Source organism: Topomyia yanbarensis, chromosome 1, assembly GCF_030247195.1.
Source record: "Topomyia yanbarensis strain Yona2022 chromosome 1, ASM3024719v1, whole genome shotgun sequence".
Lineage (NCBI taxonomy): Eukaryota > Metazoa > Arthropoda > Insecta > Diptera > Culicidae > Topomyia > Topomyia yanbarensis.
Window position 1 is genome coordinate 28,552,596 of NC_080670.1, and position 22,779 is coordinate 28,575,374.

A 22,779-nucleotide genomic window follows, 5' to 3' on the forward strand; every position below is an offset into this window, starting at 1 on the left:
AGTTGACTTTCGAGGGCAGATCATCTCAAGCACCCTTATTCTGCATTACGGCGGATCGCTTTTTCGAACGAATGCGATTTGCATTCTCAATAACGACAGCAAAACCAAACGGAATCCTGCTTCGATCGAACCACATTCGTTCGAAAATGTGATCCGTCGTAATGCAGAATAAGGGTGAAGATGTTATCTACATCCAATAAACACTATGCTGGGCAGACGCCCACATGCCAATTCTGTATCAGACGGCACACCACGGTAAGCCATGCGCCGAGACAACGAATGAAAAGTCATCTACTACATCCTTCGACATCTTCCGATAAGCCACAGACAACCAGCTGCAGCCCAAAGAATAAATGCCGGATAAAACAATATTCCACGATGTCCCTAAACCAATAGCTGATATACCTAGGGGAGTAAAACACCAAAAAAGAAGATGACTACACCAGAGTCAATCGAAAATATGAAAAGCACCTAACAACGACATTCAGATCTGCTCTAGCGACAACAAGAACGCAAACACGAGCGAGGAAGAAGGCAGACGGAGCGATCAGTAAGGAGCAGAGGGTAAACTTGACCATTGCTTACCACCAAGAAGGAAAATTAACACAAGGAACAGAAAGCAGTGCGCTCGAGATAGACGAGAGCAATAATATTCATTCAATATTTTTCTTTTATTATTAATTCCTGATTATACATCATATTAACATGATTTAATCTGTTCCACAATATTCCGCCACGGCACTCGGTCAGTTGCTGCTTGTCTCCAACCTCTCAGGTGCCCGATACTCGCCAGGTTCTCCTCCACTTGGTGCAGCCACCGGTAACGCTGCGCTCCTCTCCGTCTTGTATCTGCCGGGTTGGAGGTGAAAACCAACTCGGTGGGGTTGTTGTCCGGCATCCTCACAACATGCCCCGCCCACCGTACCCTCCCAACTTGAGCTACTTTCCGAATACTTGGCTCACCATAGAGTCGCGCAAGTTCGTGGTTCATCTCTCTCCTCCACACGCCATCTTCCTGCACACCACCGAAGATCGTTCTCAGCAACCTTCTTTCGAAGACTTCGAGTGCTTGCAGATCCTCCTCGAGCATTGTCCACGTTTCGTGCCCGTAGAGAACCACCGGTCTAATCAGTGTGTTGTACATGGCGCATTTCGTGCGGCGGTGAAGCTTCCTGGATCTCAAAGTTTTGTGGAGCCCATAATAAGCACGACTTCCAGAGATAATACGCCTTCTGATCTCCCGGCTGGTGTTATTGTCCGCAGTCACTAATAAGCCTAGATAGATGAACTCGTCAACCACCTGGAAGTCGTCGGCGTCGATCGTAATACTGCTGCCCAAGCGTTCCCTATCGCGATCGGTTCCGCCAGCCAGCATGTACTTCGTCTTACACACATTTATCTTCGTGCTGCTTCGCGCTTCAGTCGAGTATAAAGATCTGCTGCCGTCTCCTTGTTTCTACCGATTATGTCTACGTCGTCAGCGAAGCACACGAACTGTCCGGAACTCGTGAAAATCGTGCCCCGCATGTTGAACCCCGCTCTTCGTATTACACCTTCCAGCGCTATATTGAACAGCAGGCAGGACAACCCATCGCCTTGTCTTAGTACCCTGCGTGTTTCAAACGGACCCGAGAGGCCGCCCGAAATTTTGACACAACACCTTACACCATCCATCGTAGCCTTAATCAGTCTTGTCAGATTCCCAGGGGAGCCGTTCTCGTCCATCATTTTCCATAGCTCTACACGGTCCACCGTGTCATATGCGGCTTTAAAGTCGATGAACAGGTGATGTGTCGGGACCTGGTATTCACAGCATTTTTGGAGGATTTGCCGTATAGTAACGATTTGGTCGTTTGTTGATCTGCCGTTGATGAAACCGGCCTGATAACTCCCGACAAATCCATTTACCAGCGGTGATAGGCGCCGGAACAGAATCTGGGATAGCACTTTGTAAGCGGCATTTGTCACTGTGATCGCTCTGTAGTTTTCATAGTCCAATTTGTCGCCTTTCTTGTATATCGGGGTGATTACCCCTTCCTTCCACTCCTCCGGTAGCTGTTCCCTGTCCCAGATTCTTTCGATTATTCGGTGCATGCATTCCGTCAGTTTATCCGAACCCACCTTGAAGAGTTCTGCTCCTAGACCATCCTAACCAGCTATTGTTCTTGAGCTGTTGAATAGCCTCGTTAACATCATTCATAGTGGGCGCCTGTACATCCCCGTCAGCCGCAACACTGACATAATCGTCCTCCTCGAACGCCCGATTGTCGGCCTGCGCACCATTCAGATGTTCATTGTAGTACTGCCTCCACCTTTCGACCACCTCACGTTCGTCCGTCAAGATGCCACCATCCTTGCCTGTACACATTTCGGCCCGCGGCACAAAACCGTTGCGAGAGTAATTCAGCTTCTTGAAGAACGCCCGCGTTTCTTGAGAGCGACACAGCAGCTCCATCTTATCTCTCTCAGACTCTTCCAGGCGGTGCTTTTTGTTCTGAAAAAGACTGTTTTCGCTTCCGTCGATATGACTCCACGTTCTGACGAGTGGCTTGAAGCAACATCGCTGCGCGTGCTGCATGCTTCTCGTCCAATATCTCTTGGCACTCGCCATCGAACCAATCGTTCCCCTCGACTCCTCTGTACGTATCCCAGGACGCTCTCCGCAGTGCTGCTTATGGCTGCTTTAGTCCTGGTCCAGCAGTCCTCAAGGGGAGCATCGATGAGTTTTTTCTCCGGTTGGAGCGCTGCTTCAAGATGCTGCGCGTCTTTTTTTCTTTTATGAATTGTGAATTAGTTCTATTTTTTTCAAAAAGGCAAATGACCCTGGAGATTAGGACCTAAATAAATAAATCAAATAGATAATAAGACAAAGCAGTGAAATGTCCGAAAATCAGTACTTCCTCGTCAGTGTTTCGACTTCGTCTCGTCACAATTCGACATTAATTTTGAGCCAGGACTAAACTACCGCCGGATTGACGCTAGCTCCAAAGAGCGGAGATTGTTTTTGAGCAAACTCCCAATCGAGCATGATGTCCCGCAAGAAAATAAGGTCTGAATAAAGTTGTTGAGTCACCTTAATAACTCATCAGCTCAATCAGAACTTCTTGTGTGGATGCGGGTTGAAAGACAGTTTACATTCTACCTGACAATACCATTCAAAACATACAGTACAAAAATTACACTAACTAAGCTAAACCTCCATCAAGGATAGTTTGGTATGTGCCATTACTGTATTCCTACAGAATACCTGGCGTGGAAGAAACTTAGGAAAATCTCAACCAGTTGCTCACTCATCCACGGCTATCAAATCCAAAACAAAGTCTGGAATGCCATAATCTGAAACACAAACGGTTAGAAAATTTATGACTGCTTGTCAGGTAATAATGGTAACTGCAGGAGCTTCGCCCAGCATCTCCAAATCTACAGTCAGCCCCATCAGCGTGGAAGCTAATACTGGCGGACCTGCAGGAGATCGTTCGAAAGTCGCGCGCTCTCTCTCTCTCTCTGTTACTGTGCCAATGGTGAGGATGAAGACAATCACGTAATAGCGTTTTGGTGCAAGTCGTCTTCTGAAATACAGGATACTTCTAAGAACAAACAACGAACATAGAGGGGTTAAATGTTATCTTATGTAATGTTACGATAGTTTGCTGTATTTTCGACTGTTTATGTTTTATTTACTTTAGTTAGAAGTCGGAGTTTCAGTCTATTTGTAATATAGAACTCTTGTTAGTTCTCTTATCCCGACGTTTCGGTCCGTATTTGTCCTTTCTCATGGATTAAGGACCAAGAAGGACCGAAACGTCGGAAGAAGAGAACATACAGGAGTTATTTATTAAAAATAGACTGAAACGCTTATTCCTTATATAAGAAAATAAAACATAAGCAGTCGAACATACAGCAAACTATCGTATTTAGGAACAGGTTGATGAGGGAAATGCTGCAGACACCGCGACTTGCTGAGAAATCCCGAAAAGCAACATTGGGTGATCAAAATGCCTAACGCATACCCATACAACGTGCTCGATGTCGTGACAGCCCTCGTCATGGGCGCACATACTACTCTTTGCAAGCCCAAACGTCGCAAATGCGCATGTAACGTGTAGTGGTTGGACATAAGCCGGTACATTTAACGAATAAACATCTATCCCCCAGAATCAAAACTTCGTCGATACCATCGGGACAATAGAATGTAACCTTCGTTCAAGCTCGCCATTGCTCCATGATGTTTACCAGATGTGCTGCATTCTTTGTTGAAACAGTTGGGTACTTCGTCGTATTTTCCCCAGGAAATATGGGGAGCGCTTTCCGGGATTCATCGTACGGAGATCCCCAATAGAGCTGAGGCTGTCCGAAACGACAAAGTAAAGATTTGTGGGTCAAATGTCATTGATCCCAAGGGTATAGTGAATAGCAGTTAATGCTGCAATGTAAACTGAAGTAGGATCATTTAGCTTCAATGGTTCAGTATAAATCATCTTACCACAGTCAGTCGACCTCTCGGAATTTAATGTAACAATTGTTTAGGGCTAAATTAGTTAAGAAATTCGTGTTTCGATTTCGTCTCGTCAGAAGCCGACACTAACCAAAATCCGAATTAAGCTAGCACTGTATTGACACTTGCTTCAAAAACGAAGATACTTTTTATCTTCTTGAGCAAACAGGAAAATTGGTATTCGCCCAGAGAAATATAGCAGAGTGTTTGAAATTACTTGCGAGCGTATATATTCCGGAATTCCAAGAATCTCTTTCTCCGCGGACATGGTTGGGATTATAGAAATAAGCATTGATGTTCTGTCCCACGTAACTCAATCAAAAACCACCTTACTATCCAAGGACACTGATGCCGTCTGCTCGTTGTAGCATCAGTTCCTCTAACAACTTTAGAATACAATACAGCATGTCAGTCGGCCGATGCGAGTTGTGATCGGAGGCGGGTTTTCCCGGTTTAAAGATGTCCAATACCTTTTCTTGCCAACAATTATAAGGGACAATGCTCCTCTCAAGGAACTTGTTGAACAAATTTGACAAGCACCTCTTCACAGAGCTAGGTTAATTTTTCAACAAGTTTGATTTGTTTCTGTCTAATCTCGGGCCATTATTTTTGCATGATGCCAAAGCAGGTGACAACTGTACCACTGACAACGGTGTTTTGTTCGCGGTATCGGTAGGAGAAGCAACTCGGTAGGATTTCTCTACTCCGGACAGACCTTCTTAGCGAAAGCGAATATCAAGCGGTTTGAATGGTCCACGCACTTGTTCGCACTGTTCCGGTTACGTGTAACTTGTTGGCCTTGCCCCAAAGAGCGCTCGTCGATGTTTTTCTCGTTAACCCGTCAACCAAACGGGCGCCAATAACTGCGTCCCCATTATCCTTTTTAACGTCGCGTACCTCCTGAAACTGTTGGTTGTTCCATCATTCAGGCAGGTTTCAATACGCAGAAGACTTTTCCGCGTACACTTCTGAACACTTTTCAGCCAATTTGGTTCCTAGTAGCAACGAAACGAAGAGTACAATCATAAAGGGCGCATGTTTTTTTTTTCAACTGGAAAAACAGGAAAAGATCAAAAATTCTTCTCGCTTGGTAGCATCCAATAAATAAAATAAATAAGCAATTGGTGGACCATTCGTCTGGTGTTTATATGTTTGAATAGACCAACCGAAGAGACGACCGCCGACTGGTTCTCGCTGGTCGTTTGTCAAGCTGTCAAAGGACGAATATTGGATTTTTTTTTGGAGGATTTTCCTCCAACCGGTCTGCTGGGCTTTGATGTTCTCGGCTCTCGAGTTTATGTTGAACTCGGTTCGTGAAGCGTGATTTTTGTTTATTATTGTGATTGAAAAGACTCTCGTCGATTTTTTTGCAACCCCTCTCGGATAATAAACCGTGTGTGTGCGGTGGTCAAATCTTTGATCTTTCGCTGCCTGGCGATATCAACATGACTCAATTAGATGAGAGAGAGGGAGAAATTCCTCATATGATGGGTGTTCTCGTTCATTTCCCTGCCAGGTGCACTCTTTCATATCCAAGTTATAATCGTAAAATTGAATCACCCACTTGAGAATAAGGATCTCCACCGCCTGCAAATATGCAAAAAAAAAAATAAACTAGTGAATGTTACTGACAATAACGACGAATCTCCGCACAGCCAAAATAGTATGATTTAAGTGAAAACCACTTCGATTTGTAGGAAGGGAAAGGGTGGCTTATCTTTCCACAATATTAAGTACCCAGAAGCCTACTTCCAGGCAAGGATTTACTCCCACTTGAGCGACATACTTTATGGCGGCCTTCGCAGAGGAAACAACATTATTTTGAATGTCTTTTTCCGCTGATTTTGCCTCCTCCTACTCCTTCGCTGGCTACATTCAGACATTCGCCTCGTCTGTGCTCATATGTGGAAGAAGATGACGCTGATGATATGTAAGTACTTACCTCCTTCCAATGCTGCGATATTGTGGTTTTCATCGTTGACAGCATCGCGTCTGCCAGTGAAAGCCGTTAGCGTCATCAAAAACGTATGTTTACTCTCCCTCTGCCTCCTTCCCATCGCATCATTCGGTGTGTGATTTTTGGCAGAACGTCGCCGTCGTCGCTGGATATTATCGTTATCATCTCGGGAAAAGTGCACGGGATTTACCGCAAAACGATGCGAGGGCAATCAGTTTTAACGACTCGGCATGTGTGCGGATCGGTGTTCTGTAAAGTTGACGAAGGTTTGTTGATGTTTGGCGAGATTTATCGAGATTATGGAACGGGTATAGAAAGCCGATCAGGGGAAGGTTTTCGAAAAGTTTCTGGATGATTGTTCAAATAAGAGTTCAAATACCAGTAATCAACTCAAATTTATATTTTGGGATCTGCTATCGGAACGAGGGAGATTCAAAGTTAAAAAAAGAAAAAAAAATCAGTCCTCTTTCACTAACATCTTTAACCAAATCCGTTCCTTTCCCGGTCATTTTTCTCTACAAGCTTCTAAGAAAATCTCTGAAAAATATCTTTTTAATTCATTTTTGATGTCTCTTGCAAGGTAGTGTATACTTACAATAGAATTTTTACTGCTACAATCTAGGAAACAGCTCAAATTTAACGCACAATCATATTTCTTTGTCTTTGTTTTGATGACATTCGTGTTAAAACGCCCTTTCTATTTGCATCACATTATTTGTCATACAACACACCAGTCTCATCCAGCTGCGTTGTTATTAAGCCATTTAAACGTTTATTGGAAAAAAATTGTTTACACAATTTCTGTGATTCCTGTGAACAACGAGGTTTTTTCACTTAAGAGCAAGGCAGTAATGTAAAAAGGCGAGATCACAGTGTGCGTCTTTTAAACGTCAGATACAGAGATGCCAGGTACTTTTTTCAAATGTCTGCAATAATAATTTTTAAAGTCTGGGAAGAACAAAAAATGTCAGGAAAGCTAGTGTAACCAAAAGCCATTATATTCAAAAATCTGCAAATATCTGCAACAAAACTAAAAAATCTGCAAATATCTGCAACCAAACTAGAAAATCTGCGAATATCTGCATCATCGAAAAAATCTGCAGCTTAAATTAAAAGTCTGCGAATTTGCAGACTTGTCTGCAAATCTGGCATCTCTGGTCAGATATCTCAATTATGGCGATTTCGCTTGAACCTGAAACTGAGTCAGGTTCTAACCCCAACCGCTGTCAGTTCATACATTTTGACAGCAGTTGGGGTTAGGAACTGACTCAGTTTCGCCTCAAACGAAAACCACATTAGTGACGCTAATTGGCGCATCAGCATATGTGCCCACCGCTAGATGGCATTAACTTCCTTGTGACTTGAAAATTCATTGTGCGGTGAGCAATTTGATCAATGTTTCGCGATTAATCTTTTGTTTAACCTAAAAAAATAACTGTTCAAGGTAAATAGTTCTTGGGATAAGATTAGGAAATACGAGTGGTATAATTTCATTCTTAATCAAAATTTGACTGCAAAGCAGAGTCCAGAAACCTCACATTCAATTGCTAAAATACATCTTGATTGAGACAGCATTTCATTCACCAACTGCCTTCCCTGTTGGGATTGAAATAAACTCTAGTTTACCTATTCATATCGCACGTTTCCAGTAAATGAACTTGTTTTTGTTTTTGTTGCCTTCTACATTCATTCGTTTCTGCATGCAGTGAATGTGAAACAACGCCAAAGATCATTTCATCTAGATTGAATTGTGGTGAATGAAAATAATGTTCAATGATTTCCGTAATCGATAGAGTGAATTTTTGTTTTCATATATATTGGAATGAAAATATTTCGATGTCCGACTTTGTGGCTTTGAAGTGCTATGAAATACATATACAATACAACACAATACAAGTATTTGGTGCTATTACCATCACAATCCTTGATTTTTTTGTTTATAAAATCGCTATCCACGTAGCTCCATGTACGGGATGGAACACGGCCGCACCTGCAGGAAATATGTTTCAAAAATGATGGACATTGCACGAATTATGCACTATTTCCAATTTGTTGAATGTATTTCCCTGGAAGCATTTCCATCAAACCGTGTCATTACCGTAACACGGTCTGATAAGAATAGCCATTGAAATGTTTTCAACAAATCAAAGTGTTGCATGGACAAATTGCGGCTGTCTTCTACCACGTAGACGGCACGGAGAAGTGGAAATAGTGCTACATTCAGAGGGCTCAAACGATTAGCGGTTAGTGCCAGATTAAATTGTTATGTGAAGTCTAGAAAATGGTAATGCAAGGATCGATTCTGAAGCAATACCGTTTTCACCTAGCCCTTCTTTATTCCATCTTTAAGTACACCAATGCCTCGGAGTGAAGTTATTATCTAATATATTTAACATGAAACGTTGAATTTATTATCACAATCAGTAGGCTTAGTTTGATTTTGACATTCAGATTTAGTGAAACCGAAAAGATCAAACAAGCATTTTTTTCGTCAAGCTTGCGGATCCCAAGAATTGATAGCCGGTCTGATTTCCAACTCTAAACGCTGATCCCATTTCAATCTCAAGCTGGTATTATTATTACGCCAACCTGTTCAAGCTTTTAGGCATGGCATAGCATAGCTGCTCACCCGAAAATGGATGAATCACTTGGAATTTTTAGAAAAAAGAATCAGGTGCATAATTAAAAACTTCAATAATATATTACCGATCCCGTTTTAATTTCAGCTACAAGATTTCGAAAACTACAACTAAATGCATATTTTATTGGATCTGAATATATTAACACATTATTGCAATTCCAAATAAGCTCAGAATAAAATATCAGAGTAAGTAACCATTTTTATGATCAGATCAGTTTGAGAAAAGATACTTTAGTTTCCGTCTAAAGACCAGCAAAGATTTTCCATTCGACTATCAATAATAGTACCGTTGACGTGATACGTCATACTGATAAGAAAGAATAGCGTAAATCTTAAATCTTTCTTCTTATACTTATACGTCGTGTTTGCCTGTGCAGCACGTTGATTTAACACCAACTACACTACGGTTAAAATTAGTTGTAATAAGTCGACTTCGTACTCACATGGTTTCGTTTTGCATAGTTATGCTACACCGGGTTAGTGTGAAAAAGAGGCAGACATATTACACCCAAGCTTAAACGAGCTAAGTCGGTATGGGACTAGTAATGGCAGAAACGATGATAACATCACAAGAGTGATTAACGTTACTTTTCGATTGAAGTTGTTTCAATGGATTGTACGTTTTTCCGCCGTCTCAATTGCCACGATGATATTAATCAAAGATTGATTTTTGTTTATTTTTCTACTTCTACTTCTACTACTTGATTCTGCTCCCATTTATGTGTACCGTAGAAAAACGTGTGTTTCGTGTTATTTCATGTAAAAAAATCAATTTTGATATGCTTCTATAATTGAGAAGGATTGGGTATAGACGAATTTTTTTACAATTTTGATTCAATTCTAAAACGCGCCAACATCAGCGGCCTAAAAATACCTCGCGCTAATAGCATAGTACTCCTGCCGATGGGTATTACCGCAATGATCGTCTGGTTAGCAATGGTCAAGTACCTGCCAAATTAGAATAGTTCAAAATGCAAATATTTAGTCACATACGAAATCCAAAATTCACTTTTCATTTCTACGTAGTATTCGGGAGGATTATTTTTAACAGTATTTTCTTTTCATTAAAAACATCTCTGTAACGTATTTGCATCTTAATATTTATTTCAAATATCGTTATTATTTGTAATAGAAAATCTTATTTTTTATTATTTGTGGTAATGAGGAAAAACGAATAATATGGAAACAGGCGAATGTTATCAACGAAAGAAAATTAAATTCTAAAATATATACATCATAATAAAATAAAAAAAACTAAATATAAAACAAACTAGCGAAATGCATAAAAAATTCATCTGAAATATATACATAGTATGTCAAATGAAATCATTTAGAATGTTTCTGGTTCTTTCCAGTTGTACAAATTTGGCATGACTTTGTCGAACAACTCTCTATTCAGTTTAACAAGTAGTATGTTAGCAAGAGTGTCTTCTGCAAGTCCAGTTCGCCGGTTAGACAAAACCAGTCCAAAGGCACTGAAAGCTCTTTCTACAGAAACTTGGTTCGACGGAACAGCCAATACTACCATTGCTACTCTGTAAAGTTCTGGATGTGTTTGACTTCGGTTTAGCCAATGCTGAAATGAGTCATAGCCGTGGTTCTGCCTTGGTTCCACTTCCAGAGCTTTTAGCTGTTGTAAAAAAGTGGACCGATCAGAGCTAGATTCCGCTGGCGCCGAACCTCCGAACAAGTCGGTCAGAAATTTATCGAAGTCATCATTTCTAGTCTCTGTTACTGGTTCAGTCGTTCGACTTGAGCTTGGACATGGATCAAGTTCAGAAATTCGGTTCCAAGTATCAACCAAATATTCCTGCAGTATAGAATCATAATCAATACTAAAAATAATAATCATCATCATCATAGGAATGCTTGTATGAACATACCTGAACCTGGTCCTTCTCATCGCCCGTGAATATTTTTGATCCCAAATAGTTGAACCTGGGATCCAAATATAACGCCATTTTGAATGCCCGGGAGTCTCGGAGGTTATTCAGCCGGTTTGTCAACGCTTCTACCAGTTCCGGCACAAAAGTATTGTTTTCAATTTTCTGTACCTCACTGATAGCCAACAACCAGCCCATGTAAAAATCTGGCAGTGAAACATGAGTAGCTTGCATATTTTTTGTACAGATGTATACAGGCTTGAATGCATCTACATATTTCTCTATAAATTCCCAGCTACATGAAAGATCTAGAAATTAAAAACATTTGTAGATTAAGAAAGACTTTTCTCGGAACTCGAAAAGTGACTTAAGAGGTAGCACATTCTGAACGAAAACTTACCAAGTTCTGGGAACTGTCCAGAAAGCTCAACGAAGAATTCTTTTTGAATTTTAAAACTTTCGAGCATTTTAAATATCCCACCCCACCGAGTTTGGCACCAAACAGGTGGATAGTGGGCGTTCCGGAATTCAAAGTGCGTCTTGTACCTGGTTAGCTTACATTTTTTTGCCACATCAGTTACCTTTTTCACTGATTCATTACTTTTTTTTACCACGTCCAAAATAGCCAATTGAAGTGAATGCACAGCACATCGAATGAGATTCAATCGTTCGTTAAATTCGGTACAAAGCTCATCTGTAAGGTCAAGTTGTTCTGTATCGTCATCATCTTCATCCAAATCCGCTAACAATGTCTGCTCCAATTCTGATTTCAACAACCAAACAGCCGCTAACATGTTAGCACCGTTATCGGATGTTATAGAGAAGATCTGTTCTATTGTGACTCCGAAACTGAGCAATGTATCTATTATTTTTCCTTTCAGAAAACTAGCAGTTTGGCTTTCCTTCACTTCAATCATAGCTGAAAAGCAAAATCCGAGTTAAAGTAAAATGCTACATTTTAGTAAAAGTCCTACCCAGAGTTCTCACAACAACTTTGTTTCTGATCACGTACTGTGCGTTGATGCCGAGGATATGTCGATGAAAACGAGATGCCGAATCTATTTTTACTGAAACTAATCGATTTTGCATTTCTTCCTTCAAAAGATCCCTGATTCTCTCCGCGACGTTCCGCATGTGCATCCTTATATTAGTTGAATTAATCTTGCATCCAACTGCAGCTCCTAAGGGTTCGAAAATCTGCCGAATTCCTTCCCATTCGAAACACGATAGCGGCAACTGGTGGTATGACACCATTTTAATCGCGGAATCTAAAAGCAACGGTTTATCGATGGCAACAGGACGTTTTGCAATAACCCTGGGCTTTTTCTCAGATAAATCAAAATCCTATAGCAGGCCAACTTCATGAGCCTTCTCTGCGTGTTGAGAACGAAAATGGCGAATGAAGTTTCCAATATCATATTTAACCTGCACGTATGTACAGCCGCTCTTGATATCGATCTTGCAAAATGCTTTTTCTCCGTCTCGACTAACAAATTCTTCACCAATTTCAACATTTGACCGTTTTCTGCCATTTCGATTTTTCACATCTTTCTTTGTCGAAGAATTTCCTTCAGCCATTTTCGTTTGTAGATATCCAAATCGGAAAATATCACTAAACGTGGAAGAGGTTGAATTTTTTCACAACGTTCAGTTCACCAAGACGAGAATGAATTGAATGAATGAAGTTCTGCCAACAACTTAACCTGACGCATGAATGAATGATTTGGCAACTTTGCGTTCAGTGAATGACTTTTATGAAATTCTGGAGAAATGAAAGAATGAACGCATGAAGCGTCTTCGTTCAAAATATATATCGCGGCGGGATAAGAAAAACAATGGATGGTAAAAATATATGCACTGAAAGTAATTTTCATTCGCATTCATATGGGAATGTCAATTTTTTCGAGCTCTGCTGCAAAGTTAGTCCTTAACCAGCTGACCCATATTCTCAGTGCCCATACTATATCATCGTCTAGTCTTTTTCCCTCAACCCCATGGGGAAAAGATTTTCCACTTAATTACAAACGAATGAATACAAATGATGTGAACAATTGCACACGTCCGTCCTACCACGAATCGACGAGGCTTAATGTCAATCGATTTCCCGCACTCAGGCGCACAGAACGTGAAATGAGTCATTTGTAGAATTCAGTTGAAACAGACAAGTGTCACAGAAGAAGGCTAGATAACGCATTCATCAATTCCACTTTACTCCAAACGCAACCCCGAAGTCGAAGATGACCATGATTAATGACCAACCAACGTTTCCGTTGCCACGGAATTGCACTGCAGCCAACCGTGAAAAACTCCCAAATTAATCCTCAGCTCATTTTCCCCAAAGTGGTCGCGTAGTCGTCGGCGTTGTCATCGTCATCAGTGCCACAGGTTGCTTTGATGCCTTTCGTGCCGTGCACGAGCGTGCCAAAGGCCGGACCCAAATCTAATAAAACTCTAATCCAGTGTCCATCCAACCGTTCCGAGCAGGAGTGTCCTTAAGTGCCGGAGGAATTTTATTATAATTGTAATTTTTTAATTTTAACTCGCGGAACAAGTGGGCTGTAAAATCTACTTGAAAAAGTATTTTTCACCTTGCGTAGGGTATCAGAGGACAACAAAAAAAAAAATAAAAGCTTCGGGTAGGGGTAAAATAATTATCAACAATGATACTGTCATTTTTTCCAATGGTCCCGCTTTTGTCATGCAAATCAAAGGGTTGCTGCTACTGCAGTCGGACGCACAAAGAAAGGATTATGGGACGAAATTAAAATTAGGAAAAATAAAAAAACGTTCAGCAAGGAAGCGAAGAACCATGAGTGGTAAAGAAAAATGCGTTAACCCTTTGTTTGATAGCGATTTCTCGAAATTAATCTGATCTAAGGCGGCGTTGAGATGGAAAATCTGCATTTGATGACTGTGCACATTTGGGCAACGAACGGTATGGGACGTGTTGTTTTTTTTTTTTCAATTTTTCCTTTGCTGCGCTTTATCGGGCATGAATATTGGTTTTAATGGACAATCATCAAATGCAGGTGGGTTCCTTTTGGATTTTGAAATTTGCCACTTATTTAAACAACTAGATGTAATGACCCGTCTAAAACGACGGAACTTTCTGCTTTCTCGACGAATTTAATTTCTATTGTGAATGGAAGAAATTATGGAACGTTACCCATCATAGCAAGTCACGAACAGTTTAGAAAATCTTGCATACAAGTTGCATTGCGTACAAGCTTTAGCATCGTACAGTACGAATTGTGCATTGACTCTCGAAAGCAAATAGCAAAAGATTTCTTTCCTCCGGCTTCGTTAAATTCGACCGGGAAAAAAGAAGTGCATCACCAACATTCGAGGACATATTTACTCTACCAATATTTCGCCAGCTAGCATTTCGAACAGAAAATAAAAATGAACTTAATTTCGTTTTCTCCAAACCGACCCAGAAAGGAAAACCACCGGTCTCAAACCCGAAAAGTAAAATATGCGAGCAAACAGCTTCAGCTAGGAACGAACGAATTTTGCTCTGACCCAACAAGAAAAGTATGTGTTTATTCTGCTGACTGTATCGTTATTCCCGGGCATAACCCAAACTTATCACATAATAGTAAGTGAATTTATGTCGAGCTCTGGTTCTGATAGTAGGACTGCAGCTAGTCTGTATAATTCCTGGTGCCTGATCTGGTTCGGGGTTAGGTGGGTGGGTGCGGTGTAATACACATACTTTCGCTCGGTTTCCTCCTAGACAATTTCTCTGCCGCAGTTCGGCGTGTGGCAGAGTAGCGGGTAAACATTTTCCAGTCGGATGTGTATATTTTTTTATAATGGTTGAGGATAAGAGTTTCCATTATGACAACAACAAAAAAACGGAATGAAAAGAGAGTGTGCCAATTCGACAATTGACTTATTTGACGTCTAGGACACCAACACAGTTGCAATGTGTATAGACAACATACATATAACGCTATGTTTTCAATTCGCCATCTGATTTAACCTCATTTGGCAAAAAAACTACCCGATTTAACCTCAATCTCGTACTAACACAACTCCACATAGATTAGTCAATGAGCAATAACGTTGATACAGTTAATGTCGTCGTTGTTGTCGGCAATGTTTGTCGAATGGAAAGAAACGCGGTAGCTTCTGATGGAGTGGTTCAAATTTGGACTGAAAATCAAAACAAACAAAATCCCGTCGGTCGGTCGGTTTCGGTTGGTGATTTTCCGAAGAGGATTATTTGTTGTGACGTGAAAGATATAAGTACCTAACGTGCAGGGCATTACCGATTTGAGGAGAAGCGAAGACCCGAAAGTTCTGTGGGATATTTACTCTTGGACTGGTGAATTGATGCTTTTAATTAAAAATCAGGTTATGACAAGTGTACCCTTGCTGGTTGCGGCCAAGTCGGGGTTGAGGTGGATTGATGTCTTTTCTCAATGAATTCTATAACCTTTTCGTAAGTTAAATGAGAGTTGTTTGGTGTAGCATCGGCGCACAATTCTGCCAAAACCAGCCCACAGACTAACAGACATAACAGTATGAGGGAATTCCCACAAAAACATCGATCCGGCAATTTTCCCAGAACACTAGCTCCACCTTTTAGTCACAGTCCCAAACACCTCATTTGCTGATGAGTTACCCCTCAGGTTTGGGAACAATTTTTCACTAGTGGTCTATCCCCCATATGCTTGTTCATATGTCAGTGGTGCCATAATTTCAAATGTGGCCACAGTCCCAAATGCAAAAATATTTAAAATGACCATTAAAGCGGGCGAGTGTTATGTCTGTTAGTCTGTGACCAGCCCATGGACAACTTGACAGGTAGTGCTTGCTTCATATATGTACCACCGACTTGATGGTGGCGCTAGTATGCCTTCTCTGCACGAGTACCACGAACAACGAAACGAAAAAAAAAATCAAGAGAAAAGCGTGTTTCGTTACGTGTGTTATGAATGCCGTCAATGTGGCTAGAACGACATTTAAAAAAGCGTATTCCAAAATGTAGACAAAGAAAACTATTATTAGAGAATAAATTTATCCCTAACTGGAAAGCGTCAGCAAAGTTATATAAATCTTATTATAAATTTAGCTGGAAGTCATTGTTTTTAGCAACCGGCCCTCTTCCTTCCTAAAAATGTTTTGGTTTTCTTGTTGTGTGAAGTTTGTAATTGGTTAATCGTTGGTGATTTTTTTTCTCAAGAAATACAAATGAAAAACATTTTGGCCAATGAAAGTAAACCTACCTTGTTTCAAGTTCATTAAGAACGTTAAGAATTCTAGTATTTTGATCGGGAAAATAAACAACATATGTAGGATTTTCGACACATTTAGCAAAATTGGTTTTGAATAGAATGTGTGTGCTTTTATCAGAATTCTGGCCAGCAAACCGGTAGTGCTCGGTTTCAACAAGAATGCTGATGTACAATTTTGTTCAACTACTGCCAGAGTTTTTTTTTCGAATTTTGCAATAATTCTATCCGGAAGATATTGCGACGGTTTTGGTACGGATCCCTTTAGAATTATTCTGGCATTTTACTGGACTCTAGTCTGATAGAAACTTAACGGCACGGCATCTACCGGAGGATTTCATGCCTGGGGAGATGTTGATTCGATCCGGAAGATTTTCGGAAATCTTAATATAAGTGGAAGTGGCATGATTTTGAAAGTCATCTTCTTGTATTTCCGAAAATCGATTTATTTTATTTTTGGATTTTTTAAATTCAAAAATAGAATTTATGTTTCTGTTTAGGTATGGTGGAATGAGGAGAGTTTCTAATTTGAACAGCGAAATAAATTCGATGATAAAAATGCCTAAATTTATTTTTTGCAAATATGGAAAATTATAAATGGGATGCGCCTTTTTCAAATTTTGCTCCATTTGAGCCGCCATGACATCAACAAATCATCACAAAATTTGCTTATGAGTTTAATATATGGGAGCTGTCAAGTTGTCCCAGGGCTGGCCAAAACGGAGGAGAGGTACTTTAGTTCTCATATTAAGGCAGTCCTCTGCGGACACTTATGGGGTTTTTCATTGAAAAACCCCGGGGCGGTGGATTGCACTGGTGTTGCATTTTCTAGCAGAAGAGCAGGCCACTAGACGTGTTTCATTCCCACTTCTGCTAGAAAGTGCAAAACCAGTGCAATCCACCGCCCCAGTGTTTTTCAATGAAAAACGACATTAAATCAATAGATTCAGATAGACTTCAAACCGCAGGAACATATTGCTTGCCATATCAGAACTTTTTGACCATATTGAATCAACCTACCTGCAACACTTCCATCTTCCTGTACGACGACAGTATAATATAGCGAACCTTGAGGATTTGGAGTGCTCTTTCACAAATGTCTAGTCGTCCATCAAAATGCATGCATCCGGTCGCTACAAAACACGTTAATACAATTTACGGGCCCTTGTCGCAGCACGTTGCTTATGATCTACACCACCTCGCCCGGCGGATCCTCAGCGGCTTTGCGCCGCTTCGGCTCCTAGGCCTCGGTTATTCGGCTAAGCCGCATCGAAATGGTACCCCTTAAACATTCTAACTAGAATCGGTTGTGTCATCGGAGCCGGAATGCGAATAAGAACCAATCAGCATTCCGGTTGAGCTTAACTGGGAAGTTTGGTAAGATTTAATCTGGAAATAAAAATTTTCTGGCAACGCTCTAGCACCCCGTTGAATTCTAACGATTTCACCACCTGGGCGCCAGGTTGACGATATGAAATGAACTTTGTTTACTTTCGACAAGTTTTGTTTCGAGCCAACAACATCCAGCCTTGAGATGAGCCCATATTATTGGCTCGAATCAAAACTCGTCGAAATGTCAATTGACGATAGATTCATCCGGAGTGTTCATTTGTGTTTACATTTTGCTAGCGTTGCCATTTTTAGTTTGTTTCCACCACCCAATGTGGCTACGCCACATCGCTTTTGCGCGTGCTGTCCGTGCGGACTTAAACTAGGGATAGCCTCTACGTTTGAGTAAGCCGGGCAAACGAGTGGATCACAGGTTCGCTTGCTTCCAACGGCGGGTCGGTGACCACCTCGCCCGGCTAACTAGAATCGGTTGTGTCACTGGAGCCGGAATACGAATTATAACCAGCCAGCATTCCGGCTGAGCTTAACTGGGAAGTTTCCTAAAATTTAATCTGGGAAATAAAAATTTTCTGGCGTGGTAAGCAGAAAATTAGCAAAAGTTAAGCAAAGCGAAATTGATGCTGGCAGAGTTTCTGTGAGCATTTTGCGCGATTTGTGCGAGAATTCTGGCAACGAATTCGCTCAAATGCAACAACCGTTTCGGACAGAAGCGGTTAAACCAACCGATGCTACTCACTTTTATCCAGAATCCAGTCAGAAATGTACGGCCAAGATCTATGCACGCTTCCTGCCACATCTTTGTCAGATGTTTTGCTCGATTCGTGCTAAATTCTACCAGGTAGGAATTGCCAGGATCTTTGCACAGTTTATGTCCGAGTTATGCCAGGGTTTTGCTCGGTTCTTGTCAAAATTTGCCAGAAAACGCGAACGAAACCGAGTTCGCCCTAGCTCAACTAACCCGACAGGATACGCGCAGAAATCTGACAGGACTGCCAAACCAAGACTTACAGAAATCTAGCAGAGCGGTCTTTGCCAGAAAATTTGCTCACTTTTCACCACCTGGGCGCCAGTTTGACGATATGCAATGAACTTTGTTTACTTTCGACAAGTTTTGATTCGAGCCAACAACATCCAGCCCTTTGAGATGGACAAACCGTCTCTCGCCAATCACAGCTGATGGTTTTTTCTTTTGTGAATTTTGACTGTTTGTTTGTCCAGCTCTTTACGTGCCATAATGGCGGTCAAAATTGCTTAGTTCGTAATACGTTTAATTGCCCTTTTCTGACAATAATCGTTTACGTCAACCGCCCAGTGAGATTAAGTCATCCTACGTTAGTCCAATGCGTTGGATGTTTATTCTATTAACGCCCGACATCTTCAACTGGACGTTGCTGTCAAGCTGGCGTAAACGATTATTTCCAAAAAGGGTAATTAAACGTATTACGAACTGAACAATTTAGACCGCCATTATGGCACGTAAAAAGCTGGATACGTATATAATCATATATTCATCGAGATAAGAGATTTTTCTCAATGCAACTCTATTAGCTAAAGACGTCATCTAGTTATTACTAAATTCTCAAACAAGTGCAACTATCAAACCGGAACAATTTTCAATTTCATTTCTGCTATAAAACATTTTAACTACTTTTTCACATTCCAGCGGAAAACTGTCCACTCGGAGTCCCCTACCCGGGTGAAAAAACAGTAAAACGTCTTAATTTAATCGCATTTCATGTCTCCACAGTTATAGTACTGGACGTGCGCATTTCAAATCCTGACTTGCTCTGCATCGGTACTCAATAGAGGAATTTCTAATTATGCACGTGGGGTACCCGTCGTGGTGGTTGGTGACACTCATTCCCCAGTGCTAGCTGGGGTAATGTTTTGACATTAATCAAATTAAAATGATCCTTTTTTTCTTTCTTTTCCATCGTTAGCCGCCGCACTCTGAAGATGCTCGCTCATTAACCGCACGGACGATAAAATTCGAATAAATAAAAAAATTGTTTTCTACGCGCTGGTTCCACCCGGTCCGGCCAGGAAGCGCGAGTAATTAAATCAAGCTCATTTGAATTCCTGTGCCGAGGATCCCTCCCGGGAAACGCAGCGCGGTGGTGAGGGAACTAGCGGCTCAAATTTCAAAAGACGGAATCGTCAGCTTCGGTAATCTGGATCGGGAAAGTTGCGAAACCTCACTGACTGACTGACTGACTGAGAGTATTTTCCGGTGTCTCCCCCTTCGTGGATAGAGCATGACATAAGTTGCAGTATTATATGCGTTTAATTACATCACCAGGAAGCGGGCTACTTGGATTGACGTCACTTGAGAATTGTTGGAAAATTTTAATGGACGATGATTAAACGACGGGAAGGTGGATTGCTCTGAAGAATAATAAAATTTAGGAATATTTATGGCGAAGTACTTTGAATTGAGCAGAGCAAAGTGGTTCTTGCATCGAGAAGAAAAAAAACCTAATTTACGTTCCCATATTGGGGGACTCAGTAACGCTGATTAATAATTTAGCTACACACTGATGCACTGTTGTTGGCTCAACGTGAAATTGATTCCCTACAAAAATAAAAACACGTCCTCGTTCGACACTAACAATCTTCCTTGACAGTGAATTTAGCCACATGGGTGAGCTTTTTTGACAGTTATCCCAGCAAAATAATCGAGGTAGTTCAATGGAAGGTAATAATTCAATATTGTCTAATAATTTATTTTTTGTTTTGCATGCAAAAACTAAAAAAAAACTGTCTACTACATCGGAAAACAATCACAAAAATAGACAACAGATATTTATTCAAAAACCTGTGGAAACTTTCAAATTGACAAACGTTGAAAATCAGTATTTCACGGTTGCCATCTACGCACCTGTTTGCTACACGTGTTTGACAGATGCATTCCAACTACATTGCATCGATCACTGCGCCACCTACAAACCACCTGGTGTTTTTCACTGGTGATTCTGGTTGCTGGTTTTGAGGTACTAGACATAGTCAAATGCCAAATGGGGACTGGTTGGGCAATGGTTTACCCAACAGGGTTGAAAATTTTCAAAAGGTTTTGATTGATTGCTTAGTTTTACAATTTCAAGTTTTAACTTTGTTTTACTATATAAATTCGTCTGGCAACATCATAAACGAGTTGTAGTTCCATATATCACGAAACTAATAGTTCGTATTTCTGAGCACAACAGATGAGCAAGACTCTTTTGAAGAAATTCCTCTACCAACGGTGACGCAAATGTGCCGGATCGTCCTGCTCGCCGCTAGTGATCTCGGAGGTCTATGCAATGAACTTCCCAGGCGGTTCGCCCTGCTTCCTTCTCCTTATTAATTAGAGGAGGACTTTCTATCGTTCGACTTATCCTCCCACAGCGAGAACGGTCAGTGTTTGGTTCCCTGTCGATTAGCGGGGGTAGCGAAAAAAAAATCCTATTCGAATAACTAACCCCTTTTTGACCCATTTGCCCGAGCCAAGGACCACCAATCTCGACGGATATTTTACCGCCACACGGAAACTGTCCCGAAAATATAAACTCAAACAGGGCGTCTGCCTATCAGCTATGCTCAGTAAAAGTGACGTTTCATAGCTGAGACTCGGAAAATATGAAATATTTTCCGAGTCTCAGCCATGAAACGTCACTTTTACTGAGATCTCAGCAAAAAAAATTGTTTGCTGAAATCTCAACTGTTGAGATTTTGGCAAAAGATGCGAAAAAGCTGAGATTTGTCAGAAAAAATTAAGTGTGTAGGCCGACAGAAGTGTTCAAAAAATAAAACGAGCAAAATTTACTAGAATAGTAAACAATCATTGAAAACAGTGATGACCAGGGCCGGCGGAAAGCGTGGGTAGTATGGGTAGTACTACCCACTCGAAAATAACCGAGTGGGTAATTACCCACTCGAAATTTTGAACCATTTCAAAAAATTTAGATGTGCAACGCATGTATCTCGCACTACACACATTTGAAAACATCGATGTACCACAATTCCACTTGCATAAACAAACGTGATTTAATGTGAATGTAATGTAAGCGTATGCATTGCGAAAAGGGAAAAAATTCTTACTAATGGACCCCTCACCCTATGCTTTCTACCACACTCGGGCGTAAAATGTTTCGCCGCCCCTGGTGATGACCATTCACACACTACTTTTACAGTAAACGGAAATTACACTGGGTAGCAAGGGGTGTGCCGCTTAGCACAAATCGAATTGTGCTCACTGACAAACAGTGTGGTAGCTTGTGCCACGATGTGCCGTGGTGTTCAGTAAAACAATAGCAATGGTTGCTACTAGAAAAACTCTAGTAAGAGAACTGCGGAGAGAGAAACACCATTTTTGGCAACGAATGCCACGGCATTGTATGGCAACACGTCCAATGATATAATAGGCAATGTTCGATTGGATTCGTTTTTTGACAGCTAAACGTGAATCCAATCGATACAAAATGGAATCTCCGCAGTTCTCTTTCTAGAGTTTTTCTAGTTGCTACACACTCAATTGAGCTCGGCAATTTCCCAACTGCTGTGTAATCAGCAAATTTAGAATGTGACATCTCAGTAAAGTTAGATTTGTTAGCTAATTTTCGGTGAAATATTTTCCGAGTATGAAACGTCCCTTTTACTGAGATCTCAGCCAAAAAATTGTTTCCTGAGATCTCAGCTGTTGAGGTTTAGGCAATAGATGCGAAAAAAACTGAGATTCGGCAGAAAAAATTAAGTGTGTATGATTATTCAACTACACTTTGTTGACAGTTTTTGAGTTGTCAGAAGTGTGCGTCATTGTGCCATAGATTGTGGTAGCGAGTGAAATGATCGTGTATTATTGTGAATCGATGCCTTATATCGTGTTATCGTAGGTAATACAGTGTGTATGGCACATAGTTCTAAGCGACTGACCCCTTGGTGGGTAGCCTAAAACAATGTTTCAATAGCCTACCAATCGCCAGCATCTAGTTTCACCCGCCTAGCCGCCTTTTCGATTACTGGGTTATGTTGCATAAACAAATACACTCTACGGAAAGAGTAATCAAAGATAGCTGTATTTCCACCCAGTGCTAAACTATTGAGTGCGAAACTACAAAAACTAAAACAGTCAGTGTATCGATTTTGTTGGCTATTTTCGGCAAATTTGAGACTAAGAGAAGCGAAAGCAATGCTAGTTTTCCGTTCTAAATTTATAACTGATTCTCTCTAGAATACCT

General features: G+C 41.0%; 1 protein-coding gene and 1 long non-coding RNA gene across 2 annotated transcripts; both read right to left on the bottom strand.

The window, feature by feature from the left end:
• Positions 1 to 723: 723 nt before the first annotated feature.
• LOC131677185 (uncharacterized) lies at positions 724 to 7,275 on the bottom strand. The gene is made up of 4 exons (XR_009303295.1): positions 7,048 to 7,275; positions 6,438 to 6,989; positions 4,484 to 6,082; positions 724 to 4,423 (listed from the first exon to the last, which is right to left on the bottom strand). It is a non-coding gene; the product is annotated as an uncharacterized LOC131677185 (long non-coding RNA).
• Positions 7,276 to 10,394: 3,119 nt separating this feature from the next.
• Positions 10,395 to 11,893, bottom strand: LOC131676274 (uncharacterized). Its single transcript, XM_058955391.1, has 3 exons — positions 11,377 to 11,893; positions 10,977 to 11,284; positions 10,395 to 10,903 (listed from the first exon to the last, which is right to left on the bottom strand). The coding sequence occupies exons 1-3, from the start codon at positions 11,891 to 11,893 to the stop codon at positions 10,424 to 10,426; spliced, it is 1,305 nt and encodes a 434-aa protein (XP_058811374.1). The 3' UTR covers positions 10,395 to 10,423.
• Positions 11,894 to 22,779: the final 10,886 nt, after the last annotated feature.

Bases quoted from the DNA above. Each gene is read 5' to 3' on its own strand.
- LOC131676274 (XM_058955391.1), bottom strand. From the start codon at position 11,893: ATGATTGAAGTGAAGGAAAGCCAAACTGCTAGTTTTCTGAAAGGAAAA. The intron at 11,285-11,376 runs GTAAGTTTTCGT...TTTAATTTCTAG, and splicing joins TGGACAGTTCCCAGAACTTG to ATCTTTCATGTAGCTGGGAA. The intron at 10,904-10,976 runs GTATGTTCATAC...TCTATACTGCAG, and splicing joins ATGAGAAGGACCAGGTTCAG to GAATATTTGGTTGATACTTG.